General features: G+C 46.5%; 1 protein-coding gene across 1 annotated transcript; it reads right to left on the bottom strand.

Annotated features, from left to right (window-relative positions):
* Positions 1-10,853: 10,853 nt before the first annotated feature.
* LMOD2 (leiomodin 2) lies at positions 10,854-16,927 on the bottom strand. The gene is given in 4 exon segments (XM_009935192.2): positions 10,854-11,082; positions 11,436-11,751; positions 11,753-12,780; positions 16,582-16,927. Coding segments are annotated over 4 exon segments (1,644 nt in total). The 5' UTR covers positions 16,855-16,927; the 3' UTR covers positions 10,854-11,055.
* Between the last annotated feature and the right edge of the window lie 650 nt (positions 16,928-17,577).

Genomic DNA, 17,577 nt, shown 5'->3' with positions numbered 1-17,577 from the left:
AACCCCATATTCCCAGTTACTCACCACTATGTCTCTTCTGGCAGGGAATATCGCTGTGGAGCTGCGGAGCGGCATGCTGCGGGGGCAATGGCTGACTGCCTCAGAATTAATCATGCTCTCGGTGGGATCACAGCTGGCTAACAAGTGCAATGAGCTGTGGTCCCTGTTAGCTTTTGAATGGAGGACCGTCAGAGGACCCAGGACTCTTAGCATTGAACAGGGCTGGTCACAGAATCACAGAATCACAGAATGGCAGGGGTTGGAAGGGACCTCTGTGGGTCATCTAGTCCAACCCCCCTGCCGAAGCAGGGTCGCCTACAGCAGGCTGCACAGGACCTTGTCCAGGCGGGTCTTGAATATCTCCAGAGAAGGAGACTCCACAGCCTCCCTGGGCAGCCTGTTCCAGTGCTCCGTCACCCTCAGAGGGAAGAAGTTCTTCCTCATGTTCAGACGGAACTTCTTGTGCTTCAGTTTGTGCCCATTGCCCCTTGTCCTGTTCCTGGGCACCACTGAAAAGAGTTTCGCCCCATCCTCTTTACACCCACCCTTGAGATATTTATAAGCATATATTAAGTCCCCTCGCAGCCTTCTCTTCTTCAGGCTGAACAAGCCCAGCTCCCTCAGCCTTTCCTCACAGGACAGATGCTCCTGTCCCCTCATCATCCTCGTAGCCCTCCGCTGGACTCTCTCCAGTAGCTCCTCGTCTTTCTTGAACTGGGGGGCCCAGACACAGTACACAGTACTCCAGATGGGGCCTCACTAGGGCAGAGTAGAGGGGAAGGAGAACCTCCCTCGACCTGCATTTAATGGAGTGGTAGAATGAGATACAGCATTTTGTAGTACTGACATGCTATACAGTCACTCGCAGATGAGGCCATGCATTGCCACTCTGAGGTAGCCAAACAACAACTGTCCACTGTGAATGGTCCTCCATGTCCAGTGTGATTGATACAAAAAGTAATGGGCTTACTTTCCACCTGAGAAGATGACAAAGCACTAAAGAAGACTTTCCAATGGATGGTTGATTAGGGAGACTAGGAACTCCATCTATTATGTATTTTTGAGGACCAGTTTGATTGCATTTGATCTTGTCTCGGATCAAAGGCCACTCTGGAAGCACTTTCTATAACTGATTTTTATGCTCTACAGAGATAGGAAGCTGACACAACTTGCTCAATGCCCTTGAGGCACGCTGTGTCTCATAGCACGGAGCTAGCAGGGTGGGATTAGAGCTCGGGGTTGTCTGACAGCCAGCTGTGAGCTCAGTTCTCCATGTGACCTGTGGGATTCATCTCAGTGGGAATGTGAGAGCAGGAGCCAGCGGCACAGTGGGGTGATGCGGGCGGCTCAGCTGTGCTGGGCTATCAGCATCTGTGGTTCTGTTGTCACCACGAGTTTATGGTATGCAACCAGAACTATTCAAACCAAGCTAAATCCACGCTGCCCAGTGCTGTCCTCCCTCTGTTCCTGGACAGAGGTTCCCACCACCTCACCTGCACCAGCAACACAGCACTGAAACTGCGGTGAGAGGTCTGGGGAACCAAACCAGAGAAGTCTTCCTTTTTGTTTGTTTAGTTTTCTTTTCTTTTTTTTTTTGTTTTGCTGCTGGTTGATCTGCCCAAACTGACTGATTGCAGGTTTGGTGCGAGCGTGAGGGCAGCAACACACAGACACAGGCAGGCATGAAGGGGGTAACGGGGACCACAGCAGTGCTGATCCAGATCTGCAAAACTGTCCCGGAGCTGCTCTGACTGGTGTTGCACCTAAAATCCAACCACTACAATGTTTGGAGTGATTGCATCTCACTTCTTAGACTATTGTTGGTCAGTCTAAACTACAGCAGAGGCTGATAAGCTTAGCTCATGACTGGCTAGACAGAAGATAAGCTTGGCATGGGATGTCCAAACTCGTGTAACAGGGGCTAGCGATGCACCCAGACCTGCGTGCTAAACCGAGGTGAAAGGCAGGAAGATTTGGCCTCTCCGAGTGCTGCCTGTGCAGTCACACGCCTTCTCACTGGCTGGCGATGCGGGCAGAGTTTGCCCGTACCTGCCCGCCCGACGCGGCCGAGACCGACCTGCCACGGTCAGGGCAGGCTTGGTGGGGAGGAAAACGAGGAGCTGGAGTTTGGCTGAAGTGTTCAAGAGCTCGCGAAACGTGAGCAACGCTGCCTTCCCACTTGTGTGCGAAACACAGCGACTCGCGTGTGGAGCGCTGATTTAAAGAGCCGTGAGTGGAGACCGAGCGAAAGCCGTGACCCTGCTCGGTGTACACACAAATGCTTCCTTCAGGTGCCCCTGACATTCACTGCTCTCGCTGTAGCTCCTTGATGGCCCTCAATAACATCTGTGAGCATGTTAATAAAAAGTCAAGTTATGGCTCCAAATGTTTCTCAGAAAAAGCCCTGGAAAGAAAAGCCCCGGAAGGATTTAGCCCATTGTGGGTGGATTGGCCTAATGCTCTCAGCAGAGAGGCGCAACAGGGCGCAGAAGGGACAAATTTCTTACCTACGGAACTGAAACTTCAGGTGTCTCCCACGCAAGAAAAACAGTCTGAAGGACAGAGGTTATCCTTGGTTAGCCTGGTGAAATTTTCTCCTAGGCCTGTCCTGGGAAACAGCCCCAATTTGTCCTCTTCAGCATGTATAAGCATTTCTGGCTGTCCTTTCAGTTCCTTACATGCTTGTTTCTTAGGTGACTGAATGACAGAAATGGCATATCTTCCTTTTGATGGCATTCTTGCACGGCCGAGTCGGCCTTGGGATTCCTGTCCTCGTGGCTTGCTTCACCTGCATTTAAAAAATTTCCTGCACCGGGTCATGGGCTGTGCTTCTCTCACCACTTAGAAATACACTGACATCATATTTACTTATATTCAGCCAGTCAAAACATTCCTGTTAGCAAAAATAAAAATAAATATAAATATAAATATTGAAATAGAAATAGAAATAGAAATAATGCATCTAATTGCTCCTGATGTCTGAGGATCTTGGAGCACATTTGAGTCTATGTGAACACAGCCTTGCAGTATGGTGAGGCAGGTCAGTACTGATATCTCCAAGGCAAAACAGAGGCACAAGAAATTAAGCAGTATGCCTCAGAGTAGACAAATGGCAGAATCACGGCCCAGGACATAACCCTCAGTCTTGGCTCCAGGATACATGTTTTGGCACTTTACCAGAAACTCACTGAGAATTTTTATTATGACAATGTTTTGAGGAAAGAGAAGCATCTTTCCCCTTGTTGAGATTTGTGTAGAAAATCATTCATTTTTTGCCATTAAAAAGGCTTTATAAAATCTATATTAATTTGAAGCTGAAAATAGTCAAACGTTACAGACAGAAATCAATCCACCTGGCAGGCTGCTGTCCTGCTTTCAACAAGGGCAGATTTTTTCCGTATTTTCAGTTCTCTTTTGTAGCGACCCATCCTTTTCACACAGAACAGTGACAGCTGGGTCTGATAACGGACCAGTTACCCCACCGCCAGTTGGTGACGGTTTCCCTATATTCCCACCACCACCACAAAAATAAAATAACCCCCTCAACTGTGTCACGCTCCCTGCAGTTCGCTCTTCCACCTCGCTATTTCAGCACAAGGCTGCGTCCAGCCAGCAGACCCAAGGCTGCGACGGACCTTCAGCCCATGCTCCCCTCGGCATGACAGCCCTGGAAAGCTGGGAGCAGCATGGCCCATGGAGAAACGGTCAATTCATGCTGGGAGCTGTCCCGCTGCAGCTCACCCTTACATTTGGCCCACTTACATTGTCCAGATTCATACCTTCACCTTGCCTACATGAGCTGTGACAGCACCCCTCGCCCGTAACCCTCATCCTTCATGGCTCTGGGTCTCGGCAGCTTGGGGTGAGGCTGAAGACTGGGAAGGCCAAGTGCCAGATGAGAGGTGGGATGTTGAGATGTCTCCCCGCAGATGATGGAGGACTTCTCTGGGTAGCAGCTATTAAGCGTGAGTCCTCTGTACTTCCAAAACCAAGAGAATTGTCTGATAAAATAAAATGACCAAAATACTGCAAAAATCAAAGTCCAGTTCAGAAACTCCATTTACAGGTGCCTAACATGAAACCCTGTTAGTAGGCTGATGTTTTACAAATATCTCACACTGCTTATGTAAAAGCAGCCACTTCAGACCACCAGGTGATCTAAAGAGCATCTTCTCAGTGATACAGGCACATACTTTTATTTCTGAGCAAGGCTTTGTCTCTTAGTTGCAGGTTTTCTCCTAGCAAGTGCCGCACCAGTTAAGAACATAATGTTCAAAATGAAGTCATTGAACTGGCAAGCCAAAAAAAACTTTAGTTGTAACTTTTCAGGAAGAAACCTAAAAATTAATTCTGTCTTAAGTGCTATGTTTTGGAAATGGAGATCTGTCAGATCTAGACATTGTATGTGACCCAAATTCTGCTCCCAGTTTTAAGTATTTGCTTCCTATTGGTAACAAGCGTAGACGGTCTTAATCCAGCACCTAGTAGGAGATTTTGTCTTCCATGTGATAGTCTGTTTCTGAAGTTACATCTGACTTGTGTGGATTTGAAAATAAAGCATCTTACTACAAACAGTAGGAGATTGTTACAATTTTCAATACTATTCCAGCTTGCAGATCCTGTGGAGTTATCACATCTAAGAGGATTAAAATAACAATGGCAGGAGCTTCTGTGTTAGCAGTTCCAGGCTTCTGCTGCTGAAAGTGCTATACATACCATCCTTTTTGCAAGCTTCCTGCATTCACTTAGCAGTAAGTTGGTGAATTTGCCCATTCCTCTTTAATGGGAACGCTGTTCCAAGAGCCTTCTTGTTCTAAAGGGTTAGGAAATGTTTTCTAACTTCTGATCCAAACACAGTCATGAACAGTTTCTGTCCTTTTTCGTTCTGCTGCTAACAGTGCCCTGTAGCTCTTTGCCCTGTGCAGTATTTATAGAAGTGAGCTGAAATCCCTTTGAGCCTTTGTTTGGCTAGACTGATCCCACCACCTGTTCTCCTCTCTTTCATAGGACACCTTCTCCAGTTCCCCAGCCATCCTAGCCATTTTCTGCCCCTCTTTCGTTTCAAAACAGTTTTTCCTGGCTGTTAGTCACTGGAATTGTACAGGTGCTTTTTCACTTGGGCCTGCACCCAGGAATAGTTCTTGGAGCTACCTCTCCCCTTGCATCCATGGACTGTGTGTATCCCCCTCACTTTAAGGTCTCACTCTCTAAACAACCTACAGATGTCATCTCTATTTTGGCCGTGGAGCTGCTCTGTCTTAATCGTCACTTTCATATATCTGATGAACTTCTAAGGAAACCGTATGAGTGGTGGTGTGGAAGTCTTGAACACTCACAGCTTCTCTTCTGTGCTGGGAGGTTTCGCCTGCGTTGTGCCAGCGTACGGGCAAGGGAGAGGCCTTGGCCATGATCTCCTGCTCCCCTCCACCTCGCAGCCTCGCAGGCCCCAGGACATCCATCCTTCCACCGCACTGCTCTGGGACCGTGCTGCACCAGCTCCTCTGGCTTCCCTGCTGCATGCAGCACGGACTTGGCCCACAGAAATCATAGAATCACAGAATCATTAAGGTGGGAAAAGACCTCTAGGATCATCAGGTCCAATCGTCCACCTAACACTACCGTGTCTGCTAAACCATGGCCTGAAGTGCCATATCTACACATTTTTTGAACACCTCCGGGGATGGTGACTCCACCACTTCCCTGAATGGATGCGGCTTTGACTGGAGAGAGCCTCGTCAGCCACCTGCCCTATTTGGTGGGAAGCAAGCACCTCTGCGGAGCTGGGGGAGACAGATGGAGCAGGTGGCTGGACCAGCACCTCTCCCCCCAGCCAAATTCCTCAGCTGTGGAGAAACATGGGTCACTGTCCAGAATTTCCAACGGGGGACTCAACAGGAGGCAGGAAAATGTCAGAAGAGTTTGGAAACAATATCTCTTGGACTTTTAGAAGCTTCTTTCTTTCTATAAGCTCAGACACTTCCCTAGGTGATGAAGCACAAACTAAAGGGCCAAATACTGTAATTGCAGGTAGCAGTCAAGCTCCGATATTTCTGGTGCTTCGGCGCATCAGCCATTTCGCACCCTGCTACACAGCACAGATGCTCACATGGCTACACATTGTGGGGAAGGGACAAAGTGTGAAGTTTCAGTGGAATGGCTCCCCGTTGGACTGCCCAGAGCAGGAGGCTTTGCAGGGTGGCACAGCCTCCGGACACCACACAGGGCTGCAGCCCCTTCCCGGTGCAGCTGGGTGGCCGATCACCGTGGCAGCCGCGCACGAAGGGCCCCATGTCAGTCTCAACTACAGCGTGATGCTTGTGTGATCTGCATGGTACCCAGTCCTCCCCTCCTGCCCCTAAGCCTGAGGCTGGGGGAACACTCACGGGAGAGATTTGGCTCAGTGTAAAGAGGGGAGGCAGGTTTTTCTTTTTTTCTTGCTTGGAAAGATACAGTATTTTTGCTTTTCAGTGGGCTGGTCATTTTTGCAACACAGGAGAAGATAAATAATGTTCTAAGGACAGATAGGTTGTTCCTAAAGACGTTATAACCCATTGTCCTCTTCTGTCCTTTTACCTTTTCAGTGACAGAAAGCACTTGGTCATCTTTTGCAGCTCTTTTATTGCTGAAGAATTAATGTTGACAGATTTTGTTGCATTTGTTTCTCTGGCTGGTCTTTGACAGAAAATGGATGGTCACCCACCGCAGGGAGCCCTACCAATCCAAACGAGGATCATACCTGCGTCCTGGGGCTCCCTCTCCCAGACACTGAAGCCAGCGCTGATGGGGTCATAGCACAGGTTGTGAAGGAGATGACATTCCTTACAGGTCAAACAAGAGGTGGTGAGGCCTTCAAAGGAGGTGATTTGTCTCCCTGTGACTCAAGGGAAGGGTATGGAGAGTGAACTGAGCGTGCAGGCAGGATCTTACAGGGGAAATGCCCAGTTGCGGGGGTGTTTTTTCCCAGGGCAGCTTGAACTCAGCCAGAACACGGCTTAGCACCTCCTGGCTCCCGCTGAACCATCTTCCAGCCCAGGAAGGCAGCACAGTACCTCCCAGAGTGGCTTCACATGCTTGTTGTACGGTGCTCAGTTGCCTATTTGAAAGGAAAGCAGATTGCTCATCGGAAGCATCCTGGAGGGAGCTCGGCAACGCTGGTAGCAGGGCTGACACCCATCAGGGCAGGGAAGGGGGCTGCCTTTCCCTTCAACAGGGCACCGACACATTAACAAGGTGTTTTTGGGGGCTCTGCCTCGCGACTGCAAATAGGAGACAGGCTTTGAAACACCTCCAAGTGATACCGCTGCGAGATTTATGTAGGCAGAAGGTAGTTACCCAGATTAGACTTTGGCTAAGGCACAGGACTGACACTTCGTGAGGGAGTGTGCCGCAGGACCTTAGATAACCACACACGGCTGCCACTCCTGTGACTTTACTTTTAGCTGAAACACTGATCTCCATCATCGGAGCGGGTCGCCGCACTGGGGAGGGCTGATGAGCCACTGGTCTGCAACTGCAGCCAGCAGCTCCGGCCGAGCCTTCACAAGGGCTGTGCCCATCGCCCTCCCCTTCTGCTAAAGAGTAACTTCAGCAGCTTGTACCCACCTGAAAGATGAATCTTACCTTCCTTTTTTCCTTTTTTTTAGGTTTATTTCTTCTTCCACATTTTTCTCTCTTCTCTTCTCTTCTCTTCTCTTCTCTTCTCTTCTCTTCTCTTCTCTTCTCTTCTCTTCTCTTCTCTTCTCTTCTCTTCTCTTCTCTTCTCTTCTCTTCTCTTCTCTTCTCTTCTCTTCTCTTCTCTTCTCTTCTCTTCTCTTCTCTTCTCTTCTCTTCTCTTCTCTTCTCTTCTCTTCTCTTCTCTTCTCTTCTCTTCTCTTCTCTTCTCTTCTCTTCTTCTCTCATCTGCCACTTGTCAGCCTTCGACACAGTCCCTCACAACATCCTTCTCTCTAAAATGGAGAAATATGGATTTGATGGGTGGACTGTTCAGTGGATAAGGAATTGGTTGGAAGGTCATAGCCAGAGGGTAGTGGTCAACAGCTCGATGTCCAAATGGACGCCGGTGACAAGTGGTGTCCCTCAGGGGTCCACACTGGGACCGGTGCTGTTTAACAACATTTCATGAATGACTTGGCAATATCGAGTGCACCCTCAGCAAGTTTGCAGATGACACCAAGCTGAGTGGTGCAGATGACACACCAGAAGGACAGGATGCCATCCACAGGGACCTGGACAAGCTCAAAAAGTGGACCTGTGTGAACCTCATGAGGTTCAACAAGGCCAAGTGCAAGGTCCTGCATCTGGGTTGAGGCAAGCCAGGCTATCAGTACAGGCTGGTGGATGAGGGGACTGAGAGCAGCCCTGCCGAGAAGGACTTGCGGATTGCTGGTGGGTGAAAAGCTTGACATGAGCTGACAATATGTGCTCACAGCCCAGAAGACCAACCGTATCCTGGGCTGCATCAAGAGAAACAAGGCCAGCAGGTCAAGGGAGGGGATTCTGCCCCTCTGCTCCTCTCCGGTGAGACCCCACCTGGAGTCCTGTGTCCAGCTCTGGAGCCCCCAGCAAAAGAAGGACATGGAGCTATTGGAGCGGGGCCAGAGGAGGGCCACAAAGATGATCCAAGGGCTGGAGCACCTCTCCTCTGAGGAAAGGCTGAGAGATTTGGGGCTTGTTCAGCCTGGAGAAGAGAAGGCTGTGGGGAGACCTTACTGCAGCCTTCCAGTACCTGAAGGGGACCTATAGGAAAGATGGGGAAAATATTTTCAGCAGGGCTTGCTGAGACAGCACAAGGAGTAATGGCTTTAAACCAAGGGAGGGTAGATTTAGACTGGACATGAGGAAGAAATTTTTTACCATGAGGGTGGTGAAACACTGGCACAGGTTGCCCAAAGAGGTAGTGGAGGCCCCATCCCTGGAAACATTCAAGGCCAGGTTAGACAGGGCTCTGAGCAACCTGGTCTAGTGGAAGATATCCCTGCTTACTATAGGGGAGTTGGGCTAGATGATCTCTAAAGGTCCCTTCCAACCCAAAGCATTCTACGAGTCTATGATTCTATGATTCAGTATTCATTTTCTTCTGTATCATCTTTTTCTGTACCAGTTTTCATCTCTCATACAGACAGTTTCCTCCCTTCTCACTCTCCTTCTTTCCTTAAAGTTTTGGGTTTTGTTTTTTTAAACATTTTCTTCTCTTCCGCCAAATCCTCCCCATTGTGCTTTCCCAAGTTGCCTCCCTATTTTTCATTCTCCCTTGCAGCTGCTTAGCTGCTTCTGGCATTTTAATTAATTGTTTAGCTGTTTCTCATCCTTCCCAAAGCTGCTGGAGACAAGGTCTGGGGTCGCAGGTCTCCTCCTGACTGTGGTCTGCATTCCAGCATTGCTTCCATCCTCAGAAGATCCCAAGCTCCAGCTTCCATTTGGTGGTGGGAGACTGGCCACAGGTTGTTTTTTATGCCATGGGAACCTATGCATGTATAAGGACAGCTGCAGAATAATTGTACGTACCATGTTTCCTGTGACACTGGGTCTAGAAATACTGATGAGCTGTTGTGATCCTGAGGCAAGAGGAAAAATGTTGGAAAGTGTTTCAGTTAGTTATAAATTGCTTTTGGTAGGTTCTAGTCAATAAATACCAAAGCAAAAAGGTATCTTCACCGTTTTCTTGCCGTAACATTCCTGACAATTCAGTGATGGATCCCCCCTCCATTATACTTCATTTCCCTTCAGCAATTTGTTCCTCTTTCTGGGGAAATCTGTCTCACTGATACTTCTAGATACAAGCTTACCTCTATTTTTCCAGTACTACTGCTGGGTAACCTTAAGTAATTACTTCTCTTTGGTGTGGTTTTGTGTAAAAGAAATACTAATTCTGTTATTTATCATTGAAATGAGCAAACTAATTGATATTTAACTGATATTAATTCTAAACATGTATCTCCTCTTGTCTTTCAACATTTTGGCCACTGCTCAGTTTTCTTCATGTTATCGCTGCCTTCACACTAGCTGAAGCAGCCAGAACCACAACTGATCTGAGAGAGGTAGATGTCCAGTAGTACATGAAGAAGGGCTATTCGTGCTGTCACCCGTGATGTGATACCTCCAGCCGTGCATCTCCAAATGGCATTGACTCTGCTTGCACCGTATCATATTGACAATTCACACCCCGCTTGTTGTTCAGCTGATATCATATGGAAGTCTTTTTCCAGCTGAATGCTAGACTGCTCTGCAAGTTTCTCTGTCTGACTGAATGCCTGCAGTGGAGTTAGGTCTCCCTAGATACAGCCGTATGCACTTGTACTGAATGGAGCTCATTAACTTTTAACCTTTAAGTCAATATGAACTGCAGCTCTACTCATCATCCACTTCCCTTTCTGTTAGATCAAGGTTTAGGACCTGGTACACAACACCAATGACCTGATACAGCCCACAGGTTAATTTTAGTTGTATATAGCCTTACAAACCACTTTTTCCCATGTTAGTACGAAACTGCACTAACATATGGGCTCAGGTACTATTGTCCAAGCAGGCTTGATGGATGCAGCTGAGAAACATCTCAGGTTCTTTCTCAGGAGAATTCCCTAATGCTCATGAACTGGACGCAAACATCTGGTAGGTTTTCACTCACAGAAACCCAGGACTATGTATCTGCTTGAAAGCTTCAAACCACATTTATTGTAAATTCATGGAAAAAGAGAAAAAAAAAAAAGAAGAAACCACAGGTTGGTAAACTATTACATCTCAGAATGAAGAACTTGTCCATTGATGTGCAATCAGATATTGAAAAGAATATCTAAATAAGCAGCAATTTCTCAATAGAAATCTCATTAAATAAAAAAGAAAATTAGTTCCATATTTACAGATTGCAAGGCAAATGTATCCTTAAAGCATTGTTTTGTATTTAGCGGGTTTATTTCTTTGAAATAAAGGAGAAATGGTTTGAATCTAAGAGTGTACTTTGGAAGCAGCTTGCTACACAGTCTATTTTACCACCAGTGAATGGACAAGTAGCCTCTCCTTGACCACTGCAGTGCTCTGCTTCTTCTGTTGTCCAGGCTTTCACCGAAGGGCTTCTGGTACCTCCACCTACGAAAGGAGGGGTGGGGTCGGGTAGGGTGGGGAGGGTGTTCATTACATTTGCTATACAGTCTGGATGCCAAAATTCCTACCAGAGACACACTCCCAAGAGCCCAGTGCCACGCAGCATCTCCCGTAACAAGCCTGAACTCGGGAGAGTACCCCACTTTCCGTCAAAACCACAGTCGAACAGAAGTCAGTGTGCTGAGAAAAACCTGATCAGAGAAAAGCCTCCTCCCAAATGTTTGCTTACGCTCACATTTCTAAGAATTTTTTTTATTAAATATATATGTACTAAAATTAACTGAGCTTGTGCTATATGTGAGCCACCACCAATTATTGAAATATGATCTCTTACTTACCCGCCTTAATTGCTTTATGCTGCTTGCCCGAATTGCTTCCATAAGGTTGTCATGGAGAGACCTTTGTGGGGTGGACGGACGGGTGGAGGGTCGTGAACCTTCCTCTGATTTTCTGTCCGAGACTGATTTCAGAGATTCTTTAATTTCTTTCAATATGCTGTTCTCATGTTTTTTGCTTTTTTTGCCTTTTTTCTTTTTCTGTCCATTCTGTAAGGCTTTTTTTGAGCTTTCTTGCTGTTTGATGACTTCAGCTATATTCCTGGTTGGTGCCTTCTTCTCTGGAATAACTGGGGGGGGAGGAGGAGGAGGAGGAGGGGGGGGGGGGAGAAGGAGGTGGGGGCGCAGGAGCTGGAGGCTGACTTTTCACTGGCGGTGCTTTCTTAGGGAGCTTTGGAGAGGACCAAGGAGAGCTCTTAGGTGACACGTAAGGTGAGGACCGAGGTGTCCCCTTCTGCAAGACTTTGGTCTTTGGACTGATGGCTCCGTCACAACCAGATTCTTGTTGCCGCTGCTCCTGCATACGCTTTTGCCTTTGTTTATCCATATTCCTTGTCAGGATACTTGTCATGCTCATTCTTGGGCCAGCAAGGTCAAAGTGGTATCCAAGCTTGACCAGAGTGGTGTTCTCTTTCAACAGTTTAACTATGTCCATTTCCACCTGGCTGCCCATGATGTGCCTTTGATTGTGGAACCGCAGTTCTGTTAGAACCTTGTTGCTCTGCAAAGCTCTCATGATGGCCAGCACTCCCTTGCCTGTGATAAAATTTGACTCAATATTCAGACTAGTTATATGCTGATTTACCTTTAACATACCAGCTATAGCTATTGCAACGTTGTCATCAGCATGTGTGTTAGCCAAGCTGAATGACTTGACCACTGTGTTGTCCCTCAGGGCTTGAGAAAATTGTATAAGCATCTGCGAAGTGATGTTTTCTATGTTGTTCAGATTGACCTCTGTGGTGTCAGGGTCATTGCTCCTAACTTTTTCCAAAGCATCCTCAATAACTGTTGGATTTCCACAAGGGTGGATGGCACTGCTTTTTAAGCTCAGATTATCGGTGTCTTTTCCATCGTGGCCATTGAGTAAGTTTTCATTGTCCTTCGCGCCATTGCACTTTTTGTGTCTGATGTGGTCAGAACTCCTGCCATCCTCAGGTCTTTCACCACCTGCAGCATTTTGCTTTTCCTCATCCTCATCATCACTGTCATCTTCATCTTCCTCCTCATCTTCTTCTTCCTCTTCATCATCCTCTTCAGTATATGCCTCCTCAGACACTTCACTATTGCTTTCTGTGAAATATTCTTCTTGAATGTCTTCTGAATTGTCTTCTTGTTGCTCACAGTCCTGAACAGGAACGTAGACGTGGGTGTTAAACTTGACTGCAGTAATGCAGCTACTGCCTTTTTGCACAAAAACAATTACCTTGAAACTATATAAGTTAATACTGAAAGATAAAATAAATCCCCAGATACAGAGACAGTTAGAAGAACAGAAAATGTTTCAGCACCTAACACCTTTTTAACATTATTTCTTTCATATTTTTTAGAAGACAAATGCTTAGCATAAATGGGAACAGTTCTACTGACATAAATGATTTCTCCCAAAAGAAAATTTGATATAAGGTATTGCAACATGAACATACTTCATGTTTTCTATAAGTTGGCATGTCCAAAAGGGGATGCTATTTGGATCCTTGCCAACAGAAACACAAGACAGCAGTTTCAGAATGGACATGCGCTATGAGGAACAATTTTCTTCATTTCATAAGGATTAGACATCAGTGTCAATGCTCAGACACCCTTGCATATGTTAGTGCATCTAAAATGGCTAAAGACTGTCATGATTGAGAATACAAATAGGGTTTGCATGTGTAAACATGCATATCGATGTGCAAAATAATACAGAATTACAAGAGGCATGTCGAAATACTCTTGGATGCACTGGGCTATACACGCTTAGAAGCTGTTTGTGAAGAAAAGATTCGGGCACATCCCCACAGGTAACAAGTAATCACATGTCAATCATCTCCAAATGTTTGCCAAGAACTAAGACTGCACTCACCGACAGCTGTCACAGGTGAGCTGTCATACTGTATCTCGTTATAAGTCACTACCTACAGAGAAAACTGACTGCTTTTCTAAACCCCAAGGCTATTTTGGTGTGTGTGGTGGGCACCAAAATGGCAAATTTGGATGTACTGCTCAAAGCTCTGCCTGGTGCCCTCAGCAGCTATGGTGGCAGAGGACAACTCTCTGAGCAGGACAAGCAGAAGCTCTGCGCCCCAGGGAAGCCTCACTCTCCACCTGGAGGCCTCCAGAAGCAGTGCTGTATGGGCGTTGGCTGAGCCCAAATGGACAAGCCATAGTGTATGCCTTTTTATTTACATTTGTGTTTATAAAATTTGGGATGAAATATAATTATTCCATGTGCACTACTTTAGCAACATTCATATTTTTGTCGTAAAATACTAGAGGATATTTTACAAAGTGAGTACACTCTGCAGAGACACAGTGACTCAGTTTTGTGCTTCTGGGAAACAGAAGTGTTACTAACATGACAGCCTGTTTTTAGAAAACCTGTGCAGTTTTAGGTTTGCTTAATTATTTGGCTCTAACAATGCCGAGAAAGGTTAAAATAATAGTAATGACAGATCGCACAGTACGGTTTCACAATCTCAAGCAGATTTCTGTGTTGGGACACAAGCAAAACAGATGGTAAGGGTAACGTTCGGAGCAGCGTGACTCCAGCGAAGCAGGACATCGAGCTGTTCCAGCCTCTCGCGCCTGAGCATTTGGCGCCTGGAGGGCTTGTGGGGTCCGGCCCCGCTGCTTCTCCTGTGGATTATGTGGGGGAAAACCCTGACACTGAGAGATGCTGTGCTACAGACAGAAACAGGGCTGTGTTTAAGCCAGGTTTGTAACGCAGACTTTTAAAAGCTGAAAACACCAGGTATCCAGGAACCCACCTTCATGGCTATGCTTTTACCTATCCGGGAATATATACTGCAGCCTCCAACACAGCTGCAGATGAGCAGAAGTTGGTGCCTCTAAATGGACTGCTAATATGCTTGGTGATAGTAGATGAATAAAAAAAATACTTTATTTTAAAGAATTTTTTTTTGAGTAGCCTTTCTGGGGTCAAAGGGGGAATTTAGTTTCCTGCCACACACATTGCTTAGTGTCATAACAATCTGCACGATGATTCTGAAATCGAGTACTCCTCTCTTTGCAGATCCATAGAGGCATGCGCTGTTACTGTGACAGCATTTCAGTACAGGAGTGCTGCAGGCAGCCTTCAGGGCTTCATCTTGCTTCATAGTAGTGACTCAATGAAAAGTTAGGAATAAGATAGTCAATGCAGAGAGGTAAATATCTCTGGAGGGTAAGTCATTCACCCTAAAAGGCTATCTGCAGGATGTTTGCCTTCTGGAGGGGCTGATCCGTCACCACTAACTATAGAAGGAGCACAAATAACCACCTTAGATAAGATATCTAACTTTCAGACAGTTGAGGGCAAGAAGAAAATTGCTTTCAAGAAACTCAGACTTTCTTATTGCTTTCAGTGGAGAGAGCCTTTGTGCCCTCTACATCAGCATGTCATCATTTTCATATTTACAGATGCATTTAGGAAGTTTCTTCTCAGATCAAAAAGTATAGAGGCTTTTGCTAGCACTTTGAGGTTTAGCCAGTCCCCATCGTTAAAGCTGTATAGACATGGAAAAAAGAAAAAAAAATCTTGCCATTATATAAGACACTGAACTAGTTCAGAGGGTTTTTTGGAACCGTTCAGGTTTCAGGTTCCAGGCTTAGCTGGAAATAAACATTAATCTTGCCATTGCCTCCCTAGGACTTGACAAACAGGGAGTGAAGTCAACATCTGCAAGCTGATACTAATGGTCTGCTGACAGCTAATGGTCTGTGTGCTTGCCTACAAAGACATGACACCACCATTCACAAGCAGGAGAAAACACTTACGTGTAAAGAAATCCTGGATATTATTACTGCAGGCTAATTTAATCAGGTGATTTTTCTCTAGGAGAATATTTCATCTAATGCACAAACTGCAATTATTTCCTTACAAATGAACTGAGCTTCTCAGTCAAGGCTGTCAGAAGTTCTGAGTTCAGTTTTGCCGTCTTTGTTGTATTATTTTCTACTCAAACACAGGAAAACTTGTCCTCATAAACAGAGTCAGAGAGTGGTACGAAGGAGTGCTTAAAAATCAAAAAGCTACTCACATCCCCAAGTCCCTATATTGGGAATTACATGGAGCCAACATGAAAGCAGGAGTTGCTTTTTGACAGAGGTCCGTCTCACAAATTGTTTTAGCAAGGGCCTGGGGATGCCGACACGGACACCATCTGAGACCGAGCGTGCTGATCGCCTGCTAGGAATGAGCCCTGCGCTCCTGCCCAGCTGCGCTCTTCAGCTGCAGCTCAGGGACCAGCTTTTATTGCTAAAATTTTTATTCTGGGGAACGAATTGCCTAACAAGCACTACTGGTTGGTTTTTTGGGAATACAGATAAAGGGTTTGGCTTCTTGCTCTACCCCAGGCCACTTTTTTGATAACTTACAGCTGCCCTCTGACACCCCTTGCCAGAAGACTCCCGCTTTGTGCCAGGGATCCTCAGCAGGAACAAAGAGCATCAGAAGCTGCTGCCTGCAATGCAGCTTCCTTCCAGCGAGCACGAAGCCTGGCAGCTGCTTACTCAACTTCTGACACAACATCTATTCAAAATTATCTTTCTGATGTGCTTCTCAGCAGCCTATACTGATTATTTTTTGAAGGAAAGGAAAAGGCATTTTCTTTAGCTTTTACACAAAATCAAATGTTATCCAAAACTGCACATCGCCACCTGGCACTGGTTTCTAACATGCCCTTTAAAATTTTTCCTATTTTAATTACTAATGATAGTTTTTACAGGACTTTCTTCTGTTCTCAACCGAGCATTTAAGGTATACGCAGAGAGAGCAGTAACTCTCTGAGCTAACATGCAGTGCTTTAGCAGGCACAAAAGTAGGGCTGATAAAATTCTTAAAAATGCTACAAGAGACTGAAAGAAAATGCAAACAACCAGCACGATTGTGCCAGGGAATAAGAAACCCACATATTTCTAGGAAACAGCAAATGCCTCGGCGTCTTACCTTGTCGCACGCACCCAGTCTCTCTTCTTCTAAGAGTTTCTTGGTCTCCCTCTCCCAATAGGCCATCAGCGCTTCCCGGCTGAAAGTCCCCGTTGGTGTTTTCTCCGTCAGGCTCTTCTGCCGTTGTCCCACCGGCAGGTTACGGTCAGGCTCTATGTCCTCCAGCTCCCGCTCCAGCTCCTTCAGCTCCTCTTCAGTGAGAGAAGCGAGGAGCTCGTCTTCATCGATGTCTTCATATTTACTGAGCTCTCTTCTGTAGCCAAAGGTAGACATGGTCCTGCTTGGTCAGGCTGGTACAAACCTGAAGTGACTAGGCATTCAAGAAGCCTGAAGCAGGCAAGCTGTGTCTCGTTTGGTCAGCAACTGTTTCCCTGCATAGAGGAGGCACCCTTTTAAGAGTAATCATCGGGGGCTTACGACAATGCACGAAGGGATGAAAGCATGCTCCGTTTTAAGCATCAGACGTCAGCTAGGCATCTGAACAGCAAGAATGTCCCAACACTAGTGTTTGCAGGTCCCTTAAAGAGGGGGATTATTGACACACTGGCCATGGCCATATTTAGAGCAGGCGGCTACCGGGAGAATACCAGCCTCACGGGCAGGGGGGGGACGGCAGCAAATAAAACCCCGGGCGCATTCACACCGGCTTCGTGTCCAAACTGCAGCAGAGAAAGAACAATGAAAATCCATTTAATCCTGAGCTGCTACAGGGGCTGGAAATAAAACACCCTCGCCATTGTTCAGTGGGCTTCCTCCCGTTTTCACGGTTTTCTAGCGGAACCACGCTGCTATCCTGCCAAGGTGTTTGCAGGAGGTTGGGATCAGTGGGAAGGCAGCCCGAGGGGAGGTCATGCCTCGCCTGTTACAAATCACACAACTGGATTATTTATTAATTCCCCCTCCTTTTTTTTTTTTTCTGAGGATGAGTAGAGGGCGAATCAGCTTGACATGTCCATTTGGAGCTCCTGTGAGATTCTTTTTCGCGCGGAGAATTGT

The sequence above is a fragment of the Opisthocomus hoazin genome, chromosome 8, assembly GCF_030867145.1.
Source record: "Opisthocomus hoazin isolate bOpiHoa1 chromosome 8, bOpiHoa1.hap1, whole genome shotgun sequence".
In the NCBI taxonomy this organism is placed as follows: Eukaryota; Metazoa; Chordata; class Aves; order Opisthocomiformes; family Opisthocomidae; genus Opisthocomus; species Opisthocomus hoazin.
Note: the sequence above shows the minus strand (reverse complement) of the source record. Positions and strands in the feature narration are given on the sequence as shown.